General features: G+C 47.1%; 1 protein-coding gene across 4 annotated transcripts in view; it reads right to left on the minus strand.

Annotated features, from left to right (window-relative positions):
• The window catches only part of LOC140731248 (adenylate kinase isoenzyme 1-like), a 178,154-nt gene that overhangs the window by 60,412 nt on the left and 94,348 nt on the right, over window positions 1–23,394 (minus strand). For 2 of the 4 annotated variants that reach the window (XM_073052787.1, XM_073052788.1), the window contains one exon: window positions 8,502–8,578. In XM_073052787.1, the coding sequence (XP_072908888.1) occupies window positions 8,502–8,578 (77 nt within the window). Of the gene's footprint in view, window positions 1–8,501; window positions 8,579–8,734; window positions 8,781–9,398; window positions 9,490–23,394 lie in introns of those variants that run through there. The other 2 variants (XM_073052792.1, XM_073052789.1) reach the window with 2 other exon arrangements.

The following is a 23,394-nucleotide window of genomic DNA, read 5'->3' on the forward strand; positions in this document are numbered from 1 at the left end:
CTGACATGTTCCTGTTAACCCTGGCCAATGTTTCTCAACATTCATCTTAACAGCTTGACATGGCAACTGCTCTGAACGTGACCACAAGGAACTGCAGGGAGCTGTGGACTCCGAAACCAGCCTCCCCTCTATGCTGCTCATTGTCTGAGTCGAGCAGCCAGTATAATCAAAGACCCTGCCCGCCCCAGGCATTGGCTCTTCTCCCCTCCGCCATCGGGAAGCACTCACCACCAGGTCCACGGGCAGCTATTATCCCGCTGTTTTCAGACTCTTCCATAGAACTCTTAAATGATAAGGTGGACTTTTGACCTCACAATTTACATCATTATGATCTGGCACTTTACTGCTCACCTGCCTGAACGTTCTCTTTAGCTGTTACACCTTACCTGCACTGTTATTGCTTCATCTTGCTGTGTAATGATCTGTATGCAAGACAAGCCTTTCACTGTATCCGGCATGTGCCAATAATCGACCAATATCCACGTCAATGGTAGGAGGCCAAGTGTAAAATATAACCAGCTAAGGCAAAAGGTTATCAAAATGTATAATTTTCCACCTTGGTGAATGCATCCAGCTTTACACACTTATAATTGGAATTGGCTGACGATCGGCACAGGTACTGAGGTAAAGGAAAAGCTCGCCTTGCATACTGTTCATACAGATGATCTATTCTTGGAATAAGGTCAGCCATGAGTTTGAGACCGTGAGTAAAATGTGTGCACTCCTTTAGGCACAGGGCTGGTGCAATCTTATCGCGTTACTTCATAAATCATTAATTAATGAAGGCAGCAGGTGTCCCAGCCAGTTTGCGACAGGTTTGATGACACAGAACCAGGGGGTTGAAGGTCAGCCATGCATGATACCCGTTCGATCCCCACCACCCCCCGACTTCAGATCATTCTCAAGGGACACCAACCACCCTCAGAAAGAAAGGCTTGCACTTCCATTGGACCAGTCAGTGCCTGAAGCTCTGTGAGCTGTAGTGCCAGTAAGGACGGAAAAAAGCAATTATGTACTCATGGCAGTCTCCAACATCCGCATGATGATTGTGACCAGGTGAAGCAATTTAATGACATTAACTGAGGGAGGAGAATCAGTGGGGTATCACTCACTTCTCAGCCATACTTCCATTTACTGTTCGTAGATGGTGTTGGATTAGAATGTTATTTTCCTCGCAGTTTCACTTTCCTATGCTTGCTTGTATTTTTATACAATCACGTACATACTTGCTAGGGTCCCCAAGACCTTTGTACAGTACTGTATTTGTCAGCATGCAGTGGAGAGTGAGTTTGCAAATCTAGCGGAGGCAAAAGATGTTGGGAATGGTGAGGGTGGAGTACCGTAGGAGGGGTATGGAGCAAGTGGCAGAGAAGGAGCGCCAGGGATGGGGGCCTGGCACGGGGGGCAGACACACCCAGCCCTGAGACACCAGACAAGGCAATTTGATTCCAAACAGTTGGTTTATTGATCATTACAAAATGTCTCTCTGGTGCTTCCTGCTCTCTCCCCTCTCCCTTTTCCCAACCATGATTCCCCTCTCCCTGCCCCCTTCCCACTCTCAGTCCACAGTAGAGACCCTTCTCAGAATGAGGTTAATCATCATTCACACGTCATGAAATTTGTTTTTTTGTGGCAGCAGTACAGTGCAATACATAAAATTACTACAGTACTGTGCAAAAGTCTCAGGCACCCCAGCTAAATATTTTATATATATATACCTAAGACTTTTGCACAGTATTGTATACATACACATGTAATTGTTCAATGAATTTTCCAGTAATTATGGTACAGTTGCTTCTGTGTTTTTCTAGAAACTTCTTTGCTTTCAGAAGCAGGTGTGAGATGACTTGAATCCAGCTGATTTATAGGTTGATTGTTCTCACTGGAATTTGATAATGAGACAACCACACCTACTTTTTGGCCTGGACCTTTCTTTATTCTCCTGACATTTCTTCTTGTAACACTTCACAAAATGATCATAAGCAGCAAAATCTTCACACCTCATTCTTGACTTCCAAAGAACACTTGGACTGGAAAAACATCAGGATCCAACAATGGGGAGACCATCGCATTCAAAGCGTCCCGCAATCATATTCGAGGTGTCACTGGTTAATGTTTTACTTATGTTTAATTCATTTGTTGATTTTACTCTTACTTTCTTAAGTTATTGTGTGTTATGTGTACTACTGTGCTTTACACCCTGGTCCGGAGAAGCAGCATACCTGTATCAAAACACAAAAATACAACTGCAGATGCTGTGGATCAAAGAATACGTACACAACGCTGGAAGAACTCAGCAGGCCAGGCAGCATCTGTGAGAAAAGAGTAGCCAACATTTTGGGCCGAGACCCTTCAGGGTCTCATGGATGCTGCCTGACCTGCTGAGTTCTTCCAGCGTCGTGTACGTATTCTCAGCATACCTGTATATAGTTAAATGACAATAAACTTGACTTGATTTGATTGGCTGGTGTTCTAGGGCACTACTAGTGGACATATCACTCGGCCAGGTTGAGGGTATAGGACGCTGTCATGGTCATTTTGTGAAGTAGTAGGCCATTCGTTCCAGCAAATCTGTGCTGACCATTAACCACTGATTTGCACTAATCCCCCATCCCCTGCACCTCCTCCTCAGATTCTGCCACCTACCTACTCATGAGAGGCAATGTATAGTATAACCTGGACACAGTCCACCAGAGGCGCAAACCTACGATCTCCTGGAATCGACAGCTGCCCACTACTGCTGCTGCATAACAACAAATTACATGACATTCGCCTGAGAGGGCACTGAGGAATATGGTAGAACAAAGGGATCTGGGAATACAGGTCCATAACTTGTCATCAGTAGGTCAGGTTTTTAAGAAGACTTTTGGCACATTGCCCTTCATAAGTCAAAGTATTGAGTGCAGGAGACGGCATGTGATGGGCCTAAAGGCCTAATTCTGTTCCTATAGCTTATGATCTTATGTTGAAGTTGTACAAGATGTTGATGAGGCCTAACTTGGAGGATTGTGTGTAGTTTTGGTCACCTACATAGAAGTCAGATGTAAATAAGGTTGAAAGAGTGCAGAGAAAATTTACAAGGATGTTGCCATGTCTATTGGACCTGAGTTACAAGGAAAGATTGAGTAGGCCAGGACCTTATTCCTTAGAATGTAGAAGATTGAGAGGAGCTTTGACAGAGGTATACCAAATTATGAGGGGTTCTGATAGGGTAAATGCAAGCAGGCATTTTCCACTGAGGATGGGTGGAACTACAACCAGAGGTCATAGGTCAAGGGTGAAAGGTGAGAAGTTTAAGGGGAACAAGGGGAAACTTCTTCACTCAGAGGGACATGAGGGTGTGGAACAAGTTGCCAGCACAAGTGGTACACATGAGCTCGATTTTAACATTTAAGGGAAGTTTGGGTAGGTACATGGATGGGAGGGGTATGGAGGTCAATGGTCCAAATGCAGGTTATTCAGAGTAGGCAGCTTATGTGGTTTCAGCATGGACTAGATGGGCCAAAGGGCCTGTTTCTGTGCTGTATTTTTCTATGGCTCTGTGATATTAAACCTGATTATAATTCTGATTGTTACGCTCTTACACTTGAATATCATTTCCCTGCACTGCACTTTTTCAGTAACTTTTACACTTTATTCTGAATTGCTATTTTACCTTATTCTCAATGCATTGTGTAATGATTTGATTTATATGAACAGTATGCAAGACAAGCTTTTCACTATGTCTTGGCACATATGACAATAATAAAGCCTCACCAGTCACAGGGTGTATGTGCAAACTCCACACAGATCAGCCACTAGCTGTTCCCTTACTGACAAAAGCATCCTCAATGGAAAGCCATGCCCCCTGACGTTATGTAAATAACCGAGTGAATAGTATTTCCCCACAGAAACCACCCGAGCAACTCTGGCGATGGAGTGCTTGCAGCTTCAACGGGCACCGAGCTCTCTGCTCCCAGGTAAATACACGCCCGCGTCCGAGAAACTGTAAATGAACAATGGAGGCTGGTCGAACACAAGCATATTTTATTCCCAGCCGCCTGGCTGTCTGGAGACTGATATCCGACACTGAGCACACGAGAAAGTGAAAGAACAAACTTTTGACAAAGCTTCCTGCAATCTCCCGGAGCAAACTACACAACAAACAACAACATCCAGGAAATAACTGGGCACCCGAGGTGACACAAAGAATCTAAAGAAAGAATGGCCTGGGGAATTGTCTCCCTCTTCAATTCCCTGTCGAGTCTTTGAACACGTAAGCATGCTCCTGTAAATGCTCACACGAAAATGAACCTTCAGTTCAAAGTTCAAAGTAGATTTCATTATCAAGGCACGTATGTGTCACCAAACACTATGCTGAGATTAATTTTCTTGCAGGCATTCACAGTAGCATTAAGATGGTACATAGTATGGATTTCCACATGTGCAAGAGCTTCTCGTGTACTTGGTAACATACACTGTAGGTACTTTGAAAAGAACTTACTTTGGCTTTGAACTTGGATGGGTTAATGAGGAAGTCGAAGAGGACACTGTGTATAAAGCGATAACCAGGTGCAACGTGACGGCTTTAGCGACTACCACTGCTTTGATCGTGTCCCTCGAGGGGCGAAAAGGGACGGCCGTATAGATCTGATGTGGAAATCCGCAGACGCCAGAAACCAAAAACCAGAAAGTGCTGGAATCACTCGGCCTGTTGGGTGGCATCCGTGGAGAGGGAAACAGGGGGAATGTTTCAGAACTGGTGAAAAGTCATCACCTGAAGCATCAACTCCACTCCCCTCCCCACAGATGCTGCTCGATCAGTTGAGCCTTTCTCAGACCAAACCAGCATCAACAACTCTGTGAAATAAAAGAGCGAAGGAAGCAGAGACGCCAGATCTAGAGCCATAAAGTGCAGAAACAGATCCTTCGGCCCAACTTGCTCATGCTGACCACAATGTCTGTCTAACCTTGGGTCCAGAAGCCACTGAATCAGTGAAGCCGGACTCTCCAAAACTGACCGATGGAGCTAAATCTGTAACTACATAAAGATGTCAGTCTATCCTTTCTGTGTAGACTCAGCTCACAGATGTAATTGCTTGCAACAGGCTAGTTGAAATGGAGCAGTAAATGATAGAAGATAATGTGTAAATTCTCCAGTGCCCTTTCTTTTTAACCTCTCACACGCTCAAGTGCTCCTTGTGAAATGAGGAGATTTGAAATTTCTGTAAGGTCCACTCACTGGTTTCCTCTCGACCAGCAGCACACGGAATACAGCGCACAAGGCTTAGGCACATACATGTAGCCAGGGTGCCTAAGACTTTGCACAGAACTGTATCTGTCAACGTGGAGGGCAGAGCGAGTTTGTAAATCTGGCGGGAGCAAAGGACGTTGGGAACGGCGAAGCTGGAGGGCCCTGGGACAGAGTGCCGGGGCGAGGTGACGTGGGGGCAGACGCACCCAGCCCTGAGACACCAGGCGAGGTCGATTGATTCCAAACAATTGCTTTATTGATCTTTACAGGATGTCGCTCCCCCTCCCCCATAGGGTAATGTCATGGGGGGGCAGCAGTACAGGGCAATCCACAGAATGACTATGGTACTGTGGAAAAGTCTTTGGCACACTAGTGCCTAATTAATCTCATAGCATACGTGAGTGATGATAAATCTGATTCTGATATGGATCTCTATTGTGGACTGAGAGTGGGAAGGGGGCAGGGAGAGGGGGATCATGGTTGGGAAAAGGGGAAGGGAGAGGGGAGGGAGCGGGAAGCACCACAGAGACATTCTGTAATGATCAATAAACCAATTGTTTGGAATCAAAATCCCTTACCTGGAGTCTCAGGGCTGGATGTGTCCGTACCCACACCAACCACCCCCCTTCCCCCCACCGTACCGGTACTCCTTCTGTGCCAAATGTCCCACACCCCTCTTGCGCCGTTCCCAACTTTGTTTGTTATCGTCAGATTTCCAACCTCACTCTCTGCTCACGTTGACAAATGCAGTACTGTGCAACAAGTCTTAGGCCCTAGATGGACACTGTCTAAGACTTTTGCACAGAACTGTGTGACTTTAAAAGAACTCCAATGTCCCGTAGTTTTACTGAGGAGAGTATATCCACAATGATTCGTAGCCACAATGAATTGTACCAACAATGAATCGTACCCACAATGAATTGTACCCACAATGCATCGTACCCACAATGAATATACCAACAATGAATCGAACCCACAGTGAATCGAACCAACAATGAATCGTATCCACCACTTCCACTGCTTGTGAATTGTGGGTGAGGCAGTCACTCAGCACACTTCAGAGCATCATAGTTATTGAATCAAAGCCAAATCCCATCCCGACATTGATTCCCAGTAATCTGCTCTCTCAGGGAGACACAAGCAACCCCATTACGTTACTTTGAAACAGAATGAAGAGCTCTGAACTTAGCTGAACGACTCCTTGGCTATTAAACAGGCCCCAGAGTGTTCATCTGCTGGCCAACACATCATTTCTTTCATGGGCACCAATCCCAGTTTGATATAATTGGTATTGTCTGCCAGTTCTGCTGCTCTGGCCACAAGAGTGTGTCTGCAGTCTGTAGACATGTCTCTTAAACTCGCCGTCTTTCCTTCCTCATCTGGGGGAGTTTGGCCAGGGAGAGGTGCCATGTTTTTGGTTGGTTCAAAGACAGATTTCCCACTGGGAACACTCTGGCCCTGCAGCTGTTCTCATGGCCAACACAAGGGACAGCTGAAAGGCTGTGGACACAGCTCCCGTAGTTCCATGGGCTGCCTCCCTCTCTCACGTGGACTCACTTCAGCCTCCCGTTCAATGTGATCAGCCTCCCTAGGGCTCTTAAACTGACCCCACTCCTGTCAAACTGACCCCAGCCCCGCCAAACCAGCTCCACTCCTGTTAAACTGACCCCAGCCCCGCCAAACCAACTCCACTCCTGTCAAACTGACCCCAGCCCCGCCAAACCAACTCCACTCCTGTTAAACTGACCCCACTCCTGTCAAACTGACCCCAGCCCCGCCAAACCATCTCCACTCCTGTTAAACTGACCCCAGCCCCGCCAAACCAACTCCACTCCTGTTAAACTGACTCCACTCCTGTCAAACTGACCCCAGCCCCGCCAAACCAACTCCAGTCCTGTTAAACCAGTCCTGTTAAACTGACTCCACTCCTGTTAAACTGACCCCAGCCCCGTCAAACCAACTCCACTCCTGTTGAACTGACTCCACTCCTGTCAAACTGACCCCAGCCCCGCCAAACCAACTCCAGTCCTGTTAAACTGACTCCACTCCTGCCAAAGAGCCTGAAGTTAGTGGGTTCAAATCCCACTCGAGGAGACTCTGATGCTGCAGGGAACTCCTCAGTAAGCACAACCCTACAGGAGATGCTGGGCCTTGTAATCAACAGAGGCCCTGCCTACTCTATAACAGGGATGTCAAAGATGCAAAAGCACTTTGTCAGGGAGCCTCTGACCAGCAGGTTGCATTACAATATTCAGATTACAGCCAAACTTCAACTACCCGCTACTACATTGTTTGGAGTTTCTATCAGTTCAACCACAGGCTCACCAGATGCTGATGTCCAGGCACTCCGGGACCAGGATTCTCACACTGCTGTTGACACTCTGCAGCTTGGGACTCCTGCACTCCGGGACCAGGATTCCCCCATTCCGGGGACTCCACACCCCCTTCGACACTCCAAGTCATGGGATTCCCACACTTGTGCCGCGCGCTCCCCTTGGCATTCCGGGAACCTGGGATTTCCCACACTCTGCTTGACACACCCAAGATTTCCACGATCCCATCAACAGCCGGAACTTCCGATTCCCATGTTTCCTTCAACACTCTGAGGCTTGGGATTCCCACACCAAGACCCTGTTTCTGTGTTCTGTTGGAATTCACCAGATTCCATTTCCTATGCTCCCTTTAACATTACCAGGCTTTTTGGGTAACTTATTGTACAACCACGTAACATCTAAAATGTGAATTGTAAGTGTTTTGGAGTATTAAATGGAATAAATCCAATAATCTGGAAAGTATCCAGTTCAGCAGAACTGAGATGGAAGAGTGGAGTTTTACTGCACTGAGTTACTCTCGAGTGCTGTGTACAAAATGGCTGCCTTGCTTACAGAGACTCCACATTAACAACATTCCGTTTGGCAATGCCATAACCAGCACTACACAAATGCAGTCCTTTCGTTGTGCGGGAATGAGGGAGACCGGGGTGCACAAGTTTCCTTTTACCATCCCTACATCACGAGGCCGACTACACTTCAAAAACATTTCACCAGTGGGTCAGGGGAATGGCCTTCTGGGACCGCGTCTCCCTCCCTTTCTGTGGAGGTTTGTCTTACTAAGCAGCCAACAGGTTCCGACCGTAGCAAGCTACAATGCCCACGCTCTTGTCCCGTTGTTCAGCAGTCCCAGCGGAAGGGAGGCCTAGCATTGTGACTCTCAACGTGCATCAGGATTGATTGTGCAAGGCAGGCCAGGAATATAAGCTGTCACTCACCTGAACAAGTGGTTCCGGCCTATCCGGGGGTCTGGTGGCCTTGTCGGTAAACTGTAGTGTCTCCTCAGCAGCTTCCTCTGAAAGGAACAAAGAGACGATGAACTGAAACCACCACTGAACACTAGGACTAGATGAACATCGCGGCCTGTTCCTGCAGACGAGCTGTGCTGAATGCCTAGAACTCGGAGGTTTAATGTATGGGGAGTGTCTGATGGCTCAGGGACTGTACTCACTGGAGTTTGGAAGAATGAGAGGGGATCTCATCGAAACCTTCTGAATATTGAAAGGCCGAGATAGAGTGGATGTGGAGAGGGAGAGTCTAGGACCAGAGGGGACAGCCTCCGATGAAGGGTGAGGAGGAGTTTCTGTAATACAGGGGTTCCCAAACTCCCATTAACAGAAGAGTCTCTGGACCCCAGGTAGGGGCCTGCTTTAGACAGACTGTGGTGAATCTGTAGCTGGCCAAGTCAAGGGGAGGTTGATAGGTTCCTGATTAGCAAGGGCGTCAAAGGTTACGGGTGGGGGTGGGGGGGGGACTTGAATGTCCTAACTCTACTCCTGTGCCTTCTAGTTTTATGGAGGTACCCCCAACGTCAGAAGTCCCAGGAAACAAGTCAGTTTTATAAAGTAACACAGGCTCTTCAAATCAATGTGTCCATGCCCAGGTAAGCTTTGTCAGTGAGGGAGGTCGGGGAGAATGTGCACTGATTTCCCGCAGTACAAGCTGCCGACACTGGCAGGCTGAAGGCGCCGATTTTGAAAGATCAGCAGCGAAGCATTGATCAAATACTTGCAACTGATAGCCTCTTCCCCGAAGCCCTTCACCCAGGACGTGTCAGAGGCACAAATGTCCGATCCTTGCTGCTATCTTGGGAGGTAATTTATACGCTCCCCTACCTAATCGCAAGCGGCTGATTCCGTGCGTGTGGGGTGAATGGGGCTTGGGAACTGACGCACAAGCGCCCCCTCTGCTGGCAGACAGCTGCAGCTACACCCCGCCTCGGCCTCTTCAATGCAGCTACTCTGGAATGAAGTGATTATTGTCACATGTACGGGGTACAGTTAGAAAATCTGCGTGCCATTCATACAGATTCTTTCAAAACAACAGTGCATTGAATTAATACGAGAGAAACAATAACAGAATGTAGATAAAGTGATGCATCAGGACTCAGATCTGGATACTTTTTCCCATAGTGTCACTCTGGGAAAACTCAGATCAGTGGTTCTCAACCTTTTTCTAACTGGTGGCCAACTGGTGACTTTCATTTACCGCTGTGGCCCCCACCCTCCATAGACTCCATTGATTGCTAAATGTTTTATTTGGTCAGCTATACTAATTATTCTAATATATAATCAATATTTATGTTTTTAACAGGTTATAGGTATTATGTTAACTATAATGTTACAGGTGTATATGAAAAATAAAACTATTTGAAAACTCTGAATAGGATGCAATATTTAGAACATAGAAAACCTACAGCACAATACAGGCCCTTCGGCCCACAAAGCTGTACTGAATATGTCCCTACCTTAGAAATTACTAGGCTTACCTATATCCCTCTATTTTACTAAGCTCCATGTACCTATCTAAAAGTCTCTTAAAAGATCCTATTGTATTCATCTCCACCACCGTTGCCAGCAGCCCATTCCATGCACTCACCACTCTCTCTGTAAAAAAACTTTCCCCTGACATCTCTGTACCTACTCCACAGCACCTTAAACCTGTGTCCTCTTGTGGCAACTATTTCACTCCTGGGAAAAAGCCTCCGACTATCCACACGATCCATGCCTCTCATCATCTTATACATCTCTATCAATATTTATATAATATTCTTCCAACCCACAACAAAAAAGTGCTTAACATAGAAACATAGAAAATAGGTGCAGGAGTAGGCCATTCGGCCCTTTGAGCCTACACCGCCATTCAGTATCATCATGGCTGATCATCCAACTCAGAACCCTGTACCTGCCTTCTCTACTCAGAACTCAGAACAAAAGAGTACAGCACAGCAACAGGCCATTCGACCCACAATGTTGTGCTGAACCAGCTAAAAAGCAAATCAAAAACACCCAAACACTAATCCCTCCTCCCTACACCGTGTCCGTATCCCTCCATCCTCCTCACATCCATGTGCCGATCCAAATGTCTCTTAAAAGCCTCTAATGTATTTGCCTCTACCACCCTACCAGGTAGAGCATTCCAGGCATCCACGACCCTCTGAGTAAAACAAAACTTACCCCTCACATCCCCCTTGAACCTACCTCCTCTCACCTTCAATGCATTGCCTCTGGTATTAGACATTTCAACCCTGGGAAACAGATACTCCCTGTCCACTCTATCTATGCCTCTCATAATCTTGTAATCCTCTACTTGATTTCCCCTCAACCTCTGGAATTCCAGAGAAAACAACCCATATTTATCCAGCCTCTCATGACAGCACATGGCCTCTAAACCAGGAAACATTCTGGTGAACCTCTTCTGCACCTTCTCCAAAGCCTCAATATGCTTCCTATAGTGGGGCGACCAGAACTCCAGATGTCCAGAACTCAATATGCTTCCTATAGCGGGGCAACCAGAACTCCAGATGTCCAGAACTCCAGAACTCAATATACTTCCTATAGCAGGGCAACCAGAACTCCAGAACTCAATATGCTTCCTACAGCGGGGTGACCAGAACTCCAGATGTCCAGAACTCCAGAACTCAATATGCTTCCTATAGCGGGGCGACCAGAACTCCAGATGTCCAGAACTCCAGAACTCAATATGCTTCCTATAGCAGGGCGACCAGAACTCCAGAACTCAATATGCTTCCTATAGCGGGGCGACCAGAACTCCAGATGTCCAGAACTCCAGAACTCAATATACTTCCTATAGTGGGGCGACCAGAACTCCAGATGTCCAGAACTCCAGAACTCAATATACTTCCTATAGCGGGGCGACCAGAACTCCAGATGTCCAGAACTCCAGAACTCAATATGCTTCCTATAGCGGGGCGACCAGAACTCCAGATGTTATAAAGTTGCAACGTAACCGCCTGACTTTTGAACTCGATGCCTCAACTAATAAAAGCAAGCATTCCGTGAGCCTTCTTAACCAGCTTGCCGACCTGTGCAGCCACTTAATATTGTTACTTTGGGCACTTAGTGTGATCGTTGTGACTAATGCAAACTAGCAAGCTTTGTACATCTGGTTGCATCTTGGTTGAAGATAATCAAAGATCACCTCTTTTCACAACGCCAGGGCGATTACGGGGTTTTGTTAGCAGGTGAAGAGCTTGACTAAGAGATGGGAAATCCAATTTAAAGCAACTTTGTTTTCTCCCACAGTTGTGGAAACTTACTTTGAATATCAAAGTTACCAGAAATTTTGCTTGCTGCATCTGAATTTTGTTTGAGTTGTTCTATCACTCTGTGGCTCAATAAGACATTCTGGCAATGTGGTGTCAACACCACTGACGAAGTTAGATTGATTAAAGGGTCAGCACAACATCTTGGGCTGAAGGGCCTGTACTGTGCAGTACTCGTCCATGTTCTATGCACATATTTTCACATCCAGAATATTCAAAAGGTAAACACCCCCCCACCCTCCACCATCTCACCCTAAAAGATTCCCACTTAAGAAGACTCTTTCCCTCTTTTAACTCTGATGTGAAAAGTTAGACGGCAAGGCCAGTAAAGTCAATTCCCCCTCTACTGCCAGCAGGGGCCTCAGAGCAGTACTGGTGTGAAAATGGTGCTGTGGCTAATTTGGGGCAATTGAGAACCCAGTCGACTTGAACTGGGCACCAACAGCGCTCCCCGGTGGAAAGACTGCAGCATTTCAGCAGATGCAGGAATCTAGAGTAACAGATACATATCAGGTGTCCTGACCCGAAACGTTGACTGCTCCTTTCAACGGATGCTGCCCAACCTGCTGAGTTCATCCAGCTTGTTTGTATGTGTTGACATATCATGTGGAGTAACCCAGCGGGTCGAGCAGCAACTGTGGGAGGAAAGGAACGGTCGATGTTCCGGGTCAAATCCCTACTTCCAGACCAATTTCATTCAAGGTGATTTAGGATGAATATAGTGTACATCTGAATTTTATTTAAATTTAGATGCAAACTGATAACAGGCCCTACCAGTCCAACAAGCCCGTGCCGCCCAATTACCCCCCATGTGACCAACTAACCTAGTGACCCATTGGTCTGTGAATGTGGGAGGAAACCTGTGTGGCCACGGGGATAGTGTACAAAGTCTGTACAGAGAGCAGCAGAACTAAGCCTGGGCCATTTGCACTGTAACAGCGTTACACTAACCCCAGTTCGATCATTTCAGGATGAGGCAGCTCCAATAAAAATTAACAGCAGCATTTTTCAGTAGATGCCAAAGGCCACAAGGCAGAAGAGCAGAATTAACCATTCCATCATGGCTGATTTATTAACCCCCTCAGCCCCTTTCTTCAGTCTTCTCCCCGTAGCCTTTAATGCCCTGACGAATCAAGAACCTATCACCGCTGCTTTAAATATACTCAACGACTTGGCCTTCACTACTGTCTGTGGAAATGAATCCCACAGATTCACCACCTCTGGGTGAGGAATTCCTCCACATCTCTGTTCTAAATAGACGACCCTCAACTCTGAGTCTCTGCCCTTAGACCTTGAATCACCCACTACCGGAAACATCTTCATTATCATTCGATAGGTTTTCAGTGAGTTCCCATTCATTCTTCTAAACCCCAGAGCCATCAAATGCTCCTCATATGTTAACCCTTTCATTGCTGGGATCATTCGCATGGACCTCCCCTGGACTCCAATGCCAGCACATCGTTTCTTAGATAAGGGGCCCAAAGCTGCTCGCAAGACTCTGTGCAGTCTGACCAATGCCTCATGAAGCCTCAGCATCACATCCTCCCTAAACAAATGCTAACATTGGTCTTGCCTTCCTTACCATTGACTCAACCTGCAAGTTCACCTTTATAGAACTCTGCACGAGGACTCCCAGCTCTGATTTTTGAATTTTTGAATCTTCTCCCCAGTTAGAAAATAGTCCACACCTTTATTCCTACAGCCAAAGTACATGAGCATGCATTTCCTTACATTATCTGTACCTTCGTTGCTCATTCTTCAATCTGTCAAAGTCCTTCTGCAAAATCCCTGTTTCCTCAATACGACCTGTCTCTCCACCCATCTCCGTATCATCTGCAAACCTGGCCACAAAGCCATCAATTCCTTCATCCAAATCATGAACAGACAAAAAGAAGAAGCAGTCCCAACACAGACCCCTACAGAACACCACTGGTCACCAGCAGCCAACCAGATACGATCCCTTTATTCCCACTCTCTGCCACCTGCCAGTCAGCCAATCTTCTACCCATTCTAGTACCTTCCTGTAATTCCATGGGCTCTTATCTTGTTAAGCAGCCTCATGTGTGGCACCTTGTCAAAGGCCTTCTGAAAATGCAAATAAACAACATCCATTGACTCTCCTTTGTCTATCCTGTCTGTTACTTCCTCAAATAATTCCAACAGATTTGTCACGCATGATTTCCCCTTCAGAAAACTATGCTGACTTTGGCCTAGAAACATAGAAAACCTACAAAAATACAGGCCCTTCGGCCCACAATGCTGTGCTGAACATGTACTTACTTTAGAAATTACCTAGTGTTACCCGTAGCCCTCTATTTTTCTAAGCTCCATGTACCCATCCAGGAGTCTCTTAAAGGACCCTATCGTATCCGCCTCCACCACCGTTGCCGGCAGCCCATTCCACGCACTCACCACTCTCTGTGTAAAAAACTTACCCCTGACATCTCCTCTGTACCTGCTTCCAAGCACCTTAAACCTGTGTCCTCTCGTGTTAGCCGTTTCAGCCCTGGGGAAAAAGCCCCTACTATCCCCAATCCAGGAAACATCCTTGTAAATCTCCTCTGCACCCTTTCTATAGTTTCTGCTATTTTATCATGTTCCTCCAATTATCCCAAAAACCCATCCTTAATAATGGACTCCAAAGCCTGTCCAAGCACTTGTCAAGCTGACTGCCCTAGAATTTCCTTTTGTATGCTCCCTCCCTCTTTAAGAAGTGGAGTGACATTTGCAACTTTGCCCTATCATCTGCCTGTCCTTCCTCACAGTCTCACTACACACTTCATCTGGACCTGGCACAAGGCTGCAGCCATTAAAGAGTGGGAGGAATCTGCCAGGGACAACTGCTCTGATATCCCTCAACATGATTTCTGCATTTTGCTAAAACCTTTGGACGAGGGAGCGCTGGCAGCTTCTGTTCTGGACTCAAGCCCTTGACCTGGAGCCCTGTGGCCCCGATGACCTCTCACTCTTTCATCGATCTGGGCTTTAACCTCAAGGTCTTCAATGTCAATGACAGGTTAAGGGGGTGCGGAGATTTCACGATCAATGAATCGAGTGCATTGCCCTGCACCTGACGCCATTACAACACGATTCTCCCCGTTCCCTGCTCCCCCCGCCTTTAAAAGCAAGCTCGTGGAGAGTGATAATATAAAAAAACATAAATCTGTTTTCCACCGACGTCAATCCCTGCTATGGTAACCGTGCTCTTGCTGCACTTAGAGCCAACAAATTGATTAAAGTGGTCGTCCATGCACTTTACACATGGAATTCATACAGAGAAGAATCAAGTCTGCTCCTCCTTTGTACACCTCTGCTCAATCATAACCCCTGGATAAAACACACAACTTTACCCACATGTCCTACTTGCAAGCAGAAAGATGGAGGTCTGTAAAATTCGATCTAAGTAGTCCCCAGGCAATTCTACCTTCTGTAGAGCGACTTAAGACCATAAAACATTACAGCAAAAGTAGGCCATTCAGCCCATCAAGTCTGCTCCGCCATCCAATCATTCTTCCAGTCATCCCCCTGCCTTCTCCCAATACCCTCTGATGCCCTGGCTAATCAAGACTTGTGTTGCCAGGGGAGGTGATCAATTCTGCTTCATCGACAGCATTTTAAAAGGTACTTGGACAGGTACACGGATAGGGAAGGTTTGGAGGGAGATGGGCCAAACACAGGCAAATGGGATTAGTTTAGATAGGGATCTTGGTCTGCAAGGATCAGATGGGCCAACAAACCTGTTTCTATGCAGTGCGACTCAGAGTCAGAATCAGGTTTTTAATCACTGATATTCTGAGGCCTCTGTTGGTCAGAGTTGATCGTGGATGTTGCATCCCAGCTGTCTGGAAACACAAGCCAGGGCAGTACGATATGGAGAACAAGCTGTAGCAAGCTACCGCTCTCCACGCAGCTGATGAACGACAGAGACCGATACCGTTTGGCACCAAGAGTTTCCAGTCAGTGTTGAACTCAATGTTGGGACTACCTCAGGGACTCCAGCTCCGGATTCTTCCCTCGGGGTTCACTCCCAAAGCCTCCCCCATGAGTGGGTACGGCCGCAGGGCAGCGGAGGTTTGAGATCAGAGTTTTCCTTCTCCTAGACGAATTGCCAGTCACGACTGACGAGCCCCATCTGCCCAAAGCGACTGGTTTTAAGGCACCAGTAACCCTCCTTTGCCCTTTCTCGTGTCAGTAGAAACGGTTCCACTGGGCTTAGTAGCTAAGCCACAGGTAGTGAGAGGTTAACCCCGCTACCTTCCTCAGTTATAACCTTAATAAATATCTGAAACTAGTTGTTTTGAGGCAGCAGTACTGTGCAATACACAAAAAAATCACTAAGTTGCAATAAGAAATATAAAATTAGAGCAAAAAAGGAACAAAATAGTGAGGTAGTGTTCAATGTCTGTTCAGAAATCTGATGGCAGAGGGGAAGAAGCTGTTCTAAACACTGTGGGTCTTCAGGCTCCTGTACCTCCTCCCTGATGGTGCTAATAACAAGAAGGCATGTCCCGTACGTTGAGGGCCTTTCAATATGGACACTACCTTCTTGAGGGACTGGTGGGGAGGCGAGAGCCCATGAAGGAACTGGCCGAGTTTGCAACCTTCTGCAGCCTTTTCCGATCCTGTGCAGTGGAGTTACTACACCAAGTGCTGAAGCAACCAATCAGAACGCTTTTCATGGTACATCTGTGGAAATTTGCTAGAACCACAAGACGTAAGACATAGGAGCAGAATTAGGCCATTCAGCCCATCGAGTCTGCTCCACCATTCCATCATGGCTGATCCTGGATCCCTCTCAAAACCCATAAACCTGCCTTCTCGCCAGATCCTTTGATGCCCTGACCGATCAGGAAACTATCAACTTCTGCCTTAAACCTTGGGTGATGTACCAAATCTCGTGAAACTCTTAAAGGAACGTAACCACTGGTGTGCCTTCTTTGTAATTACATCAGTATTTTGGGCCTTGGAGAGATCTTCAGAGCTGTTGACACTCAGGAATTTGAAGCTGCTCATCCCTTCCACTACTGACCCCTCGAAGAGGACTGTAACTTGCCTTAGTATAGCAACATTTCCCAAGATGCAATGCGGTGTGCTTGGAGATGGACTGACACTGAGCCACATACAAGGGTCAGAGGTCATGGGCCAGTCTAAAAGGCAAGATTTCAGATGCATTGAAAAAGAAGAGAAGCTTTGGGAGGGGATTGCAGAGCTTGGGCCTTACAGCTACAACTTCTGGCCACCAATGGTGACCCGATGGATGAGCAAGAAGCCAGCACTGCAGAATGGCAGAGGGATGCAGGGCTAGAAGGAGTTACCATTTAGAAAGGGCTCCAGGAGTTGCATTGATCTCTCCGAGGGAACACTTGGAACCCTGCGTGTTGGCTGGGGTGAGGGGGTAGGGTCCAAACTTTAGTCAAGACGGGCACCACTCTCCGATGTTCAGTTCAAACCCCAGCTCCTCTGGCAACATTAGGATTCGAATCTCTGACACGCGGCCCTAATCCACAACCACCTCCCTCCAAAGAATAGTAGACTCTAGCTGGTACAGATAATCAGAGCTTCAGGCGATCTTCCCAATTTGCCGACTGACGTCGTGCCCCCATCAATCACCTACTTCACTTTTTCAAGTGTTGTGATATATTAAAAACACATTGATTAGGAGCGGGAGTAAGGTTAGGCCTCACAGAATTTTATTTAATTAGATCGCGGCTGATCCAGCCATAATTCCAATTCAGGATTCTCATTTATCTATGGTAACCTTTCACTCACTTGCTAATCATATCCCTCTGCAGTAAAAATATTTCAAAGATTTTGAGCCTTTTGAAGAAGTGTTTCTAACATTCACACCCGAGAGAAAATAATTTTATTTTTCCTCACAAGAGGAAACATCTTTCTTAGATGCTCCTGGTTTAGACTACTTAGAATCAATCAATCCCCTCCTATTACTTTCAACTCCAGGGTACATTAGCCCAGTGTTTCCTCATAAGGCAGCCCACCTTTCCCAGGGATGAGTCTAACAAAGCTACGTGTCCCACCCATGAAAATGCCTAAAATAAGGAGACCACTATAGTTCGGAAAGCAGTCCCACCAGAGCCCTCGACGACTAAAGCACAACGTTCTCTTTCGACCGGGCATCAGCGAAAGTCATGGTGCAAGCATACGTGCAGCCTGCAAGAGGATTTCTAGAAGCGTGCTTTTCCACAGACAGTTCTGTAAACAGACATGTAGACCTTGATCCCAATGCAGGCAATGCACAGAGTTCACTGCACAACCAATCAGCAGTGAGAACCGCACCCCCCCCCCGCCCCGCAATGTCGCAACTGAGTTTCCGTAATGATGACCAAACAACCGATTGGTAAGTGTTTAAAAGCCGAGCATTCGGAGAACACGCCACACTGACGATATCTCCTCGTACAGTGGCAAAAGGTTTGCGGATGAATTGCCAAGATCGGAGATAAACTCAACCCAACCGTATCCGTACTAATTTTGTGTTCGATTATCCCCCCACCTCCCCTATGATGTCACTACTTGCTCTACCTGCGTAGTAGCCGTTGGCTCGTATATTCATTCATTAGAGCGGCTAGCTCTCAGTGCATCTTAGAGTTCTGTAGTTTCTCATCATTGACATAAAATTCCAGCCACAATGGATGATTTCCCATTTTGCCACCTTATACTCTATTTGTAGATCCTTGCCCATTCACGTACCCTGTCAAGAACACCTATTCCTCACAATTTACACTCTACCTACTTAAATATAATAGGCAAATTTAGCAACCATACTTGGAGCTTCCACCGAAGTCTTACGTAAGTTATGAAGAGCTGGGACCTCTGATCCCTGTGACATCTCTTCTTCGCAGTCAAAAGGAGCGATTTAGAACAGGAGCTGCCACAGTTCTTTATGCCGTGGACCAGGTTGGGAAGCTCTGATTCAGAGTCAGAACCAGGTTTATCAAAACGTGAAAGCTTACGTTTTGCAGCAGTAGTAGAGCACTTATTCTAAGTTACAATTAAAAGTATATTTAAAAATAAGTAAAACAGTGAGGGAGTGTTCATGAACAGTTCAGTAATTTGACAGTAGAGGGAAAGAAGCTGTTCCTAAAACATTGAGTGTGCATCTCCAGGCTCCTGTACCTCCTCCCTGATGAGAAGAGGGAATTTCCTGGTGAGTGAGGGTCCTTCAAGATGGATGCTGCCCTCCTGAGGCATCGCCATTTGAAGAGGTCCTCGATGGTGGGGAGGCTAGTTCCCATGATGCAGCTGGTCGATTCTACAATCCTCTACAACTTTTCCGATCCTGTGCCTACTGCCTGCTTCCCGTTCACCAGCCAATATACTACTCAAATAAAATACTTCCTTTCCTCAAAACTTATCAAACACCTCCTGTATGGTACGTTCGCTGGTTTCCCCTATATTGGCAGCACATATTATTTCTGGTGTCAAAATGGTTGTTGTGACACTAGTGTGATAGTGCTGCGGACGTTTCTCGTTGCTCCCACTTTCAGCTTCCGCCACTGGCTAGCAGTATTACGAAAAGGAGAGCTGAGTGTGTGAGTCTCTCCCTGTCAGCACACAGTCTCTCCAACAGCAAGCCTCATGTGGTGCTTCCTCGCCGACGACACGCAGAAACTGAACTCCTCTCAGACTCGGGCTGAACGACAGAGGACAGGGAGGAGGTCTGGCCCCTGCAGGCCCGCCAGTGTGTGGACGCACCCTGACACTTGTGAACCAGATTCCCAGCTATGGGCAAATAGGCCCTCTGCCTCGTGGGCAGTCTCGGGAGAGATGAAGTCTACGGGAGTAAACCCAGACAGCAAATCCAGAGAGGAGTCCCTAAGGCGGCTGGATGTCATTGAACATCCTCCCGGCAGCTCCTGCAGCCGAGCTGGTGTCAAACATATTGCTTCATAAGCCTTCCTTTGGACTGCGACAGCGAGGCTGAGAGGGGGACCTTAACAACTGGGCATCTCAGGATCTCCATACCTTCTGCCCAGGCTCATGATGATGATCATCACGTATTCTCCTTCAAGACAGACAGGTGCCAACCAACCAACCATTATTTCTTCAGAAGAACTCCATCAATGTTTCGCAGTTCTACTGAGGCAACCAGCCATCACACTAACTATTGAATCATGTACAAAATCCCAGGACACACAGGAGTCTGTGCTCCAACTGTGTGGGAATTGTGGGCGAGTCAGTCACTCTGGCCACTGGTAGCTTCTGAAACCTCCAGTCCAATCTGGAATTCAGCTGCCAATAATATGCTCTCTCAGAATCACGAGCAGCTCTGCAAACATTACTCTGTGTGAGGCAGGAGTATAATTCCCTGAAAGTGATTGACATCAAAGATTATGGGAAGACAGGAGAATGGGGTTGAGAGGGAAAATAAATCAGCCAAGATCAAATGGCAGAGCAGACTTGATGGGCTGAGTGGCCCAATTCTTCTCCTATGTTCTAATGGCTTGCCACACTACTTATTGCATGTTCCTGTGCACGAACTGGCTGCAACACTCCTTACAATACAAGGCTTAGAAAGATACCTTGCTGCTATAAAGCACTAACGGGGATGGTGAGATCAGAACTGGAACATACTTCTTCCTTGATCAGCCTTCCCGTATCAGGAGTGATTACTTCCCCTCGGACCACGAGTGGGATGGAAAAGCTTCACCGAGCTCACCAGTGGCAGGGCAGAGGGACTCAGAATGAGGGAACAAGCACAACGTCAATATACCTGAGTGCTCTCAGTAACCGGGGGAGAGGTTCCAGGCATCAAAGGTACAAGTCCTGACGAAGGGTCTCGGCCCGAAACGTCGACAGTGCTTCTCCCTGTAGATGCTGCCTGGCCTGCTGCGTTCCACCAGCATTTTGTGTGTGTTGATCAAGGATATGAACTTCTCTTAATATAGGATCGAACATATGAAATCAGGTGCAAGGCAGAAAGATAGCTCCTTCATTGAAACATGACAGTGGCTAGTTAGAGGCTTCCTAACTCTCCAAGGCTCACATTTTACTATTCTAGTGACACCTAACCCCTGCAGGCCAGCTTTCCTGTCAATACTGCTCTCCAACGTTCATTCCCTGGAAAACTAACTGGATGACCCTCATCTTGCAACGGACCCAGGGAGAGATGAGTAACTGCTGTGTACTGGTATTTACAGAAATATGGCTCCAAGTACCATCAATCTTCAGGCCACGCCCCTCAAAAGACTTGTGCTGATGTTATTTTGTGACAGTATTGGCTTTATTGAGAGAGAGAGAGTAAGTGGGGACAGAGAGAGAGAGAGACAGAGGGAGAGAGAGGGGGAGGGGAGAGAAGGGGAGGGACGCACACACACACCCCCACCCTGGCGCTCCCCCCCAGAGTATCGATGTTTCATTTAGCTGTATACATGTGCATGGTTGAAAGGCGACAACCTTGAAGCATCCATCAGTAAGTGGTAAACATCAGCTGGCAAGAGGTTATACTGGGTAATTTGTTAAATATCCCACCTGAGGACACATGCAGACATCCCGCTACCTGGTCTGGAGAAAGGTATTTGACCTAAAATGTGAACTGATTTTCCTCTCCCCACTTCTGCTGCCTGTTCTGCTGAGTATTTCCAGCATCTTCTGTCCAGTTAGCCCCATTCCCCTCCTCCCACCTTTAAATTCAGGCATGGCACCCCTTCCCTCTCAGCCCAAAACATCATCTGTTTACCCTTCTACAAAGATGCTGCCCGCCCTGCTGAGCTCCCCCAGCACTCTGTGATTTCCAGCGTCTGTGGACTTCCTCACGTTTGTGACCTCCTGTTTATATTCAATTGCCACGGAGCTAAGAAATTAAGTGAAAAATGAGAAGCTCTGCACTGCTACATGACGTGACTTTGCATTTATTTCTGACAGGGTGTTGGAAAAGGGGTCAACAGTCGCATTCAAGAGGCAACTGGGGCTGTGCTTTAACAGGGACACGTCTGCGGGGCCGGAGGGAAGAAAAGGTGAGCAGGATTAACTGGAGAGCACTGACAAAAGCCAGAATGGGAACAATGGGCCAAGTGGCCTTCTTACATACTGAATGAGCCTTAGAATGCCAAGTAGTCAAAGAGAGTTCCGCATGCACATAGGACAGAAAGCCATAGATCTCCGGGCTCGAAGCCAAGACCTACATTTGGACAACCTTCAAGCCTCCAGACTGATATCATTGTACCGTTGATAGGCGTGACACATGGTAGAGCGAAATTGGAACCCACAGGCATTTCTTTCTTTCTGGTGACCTCCAACAGTTTCCAGTAAACTCAGAAAGAACTTCCCCTCTTCAATTCGCTGACAACAATCCTTTGTCCACCGTGAACTTACAGGTGAGAGGATCTGAAGTTTATCAATCCGTGCAGAAAGAAGGGGATTTCATTAAAACTATTACAATTAACTCTATCTGATTAAAATGTTCAAGGAGCAGTTTCCAGAAAAAATTTACCAGCAGATTTACAATGGAGGATTCAGTCAGTCACGGTCATATCTAATCAGTAAACCCTGACTCGTGTATTGTTCATAAAACTCCAAATTTCCACCTGCCAACAAAGAGATGTCAACCTGAAACATGAACTATTTTCTTCTCCACAGTCCTTTCCCGATCTTCCAAATATTTCCATCCCCTTTTACTTCAGGTTTTCAGCAAGTGCAGCATTTTGTCTCAGTGCGCCCCTCCCCGGTCACTTCATTACTATCCACGTTTCACACCCCCCCCCCCCCCCCCGCCGCCTGGAGAGCGTGTCTTTCTGAAGAGCAGTTGCTAAGTGCTTGCCCATGCATTCCCCAGTGAGCTTGGCCCAGTGCTGGGCAGCTCTGCAATTGGGTAACAGATGCCTGTGCCCAAAACCCACTTTCATTGGCAGTGGTGAACAATGATAACGCTCCAGTGTATCCCTGACGGACTAACGTGCCGCCACGATCGAATTACTGGCAATGCTTGCAGGCAGTCAGATGAAGTGAAAAGCAGGGTACAGTGGGAGTGCAGGCTGAAACACGTCTAGGCCTGAGGCTACACTGGGATAACTTGTTTTGTAAACACAAGAGACCGGAGCTGCTGGATTTACGCACGTCTTATTCCACACCTATTCTTCGACCTTTCACTTTGTTTTTTATGTAATCCTTTATCTTTATGATTGTTGAATGCTGTTGTTTTTCGTTACATGCTGCGTCCTGACCAACAAACCACAGCAAGTTCCTCATACACGAATGAAGTTGCTCCTGGTATCCAGGGCGCAGGAGGAACTCGGCAGCATTCCTGGAGGGAAGCAGACGGACAATGTTGAGGAACAAGCCCCTCCCTGATACAGATCTGAAACCTCGACAGCCCATTTCCCTCCGGAGATGGCGCCTGCCCTGCTGAGTTCCTCCAGTGCGTTGCAGAGTCAAAGAAAAGTACAGCACAGAAACCGGCCCTTCAGCCCATCTAGTCCGTGCTGAGCCATTTAAACCGCCTGCTCCCATCGACCTGCACCAGGACCGTAGCCCTCCATACTTCTACCATCCATGTTCCTGTCCAACGCTGAAATCAAGCTCGCGAGCAACAC

This window comes from Hemitrygon akajei, chromosome 7 (genome assembly GCF_048418815.1).
Source record: "Hemitrygon akajei chromosome 7, sHemAka1.3, whole genome shotgun sequence".
Lineage (NCBI taxonomy): Eukaryota > Metazoa > Chordata > Chondrichthyes > Myliobatiformes > Dasyatidae > Hemitrygon > Hemitrygon akajei.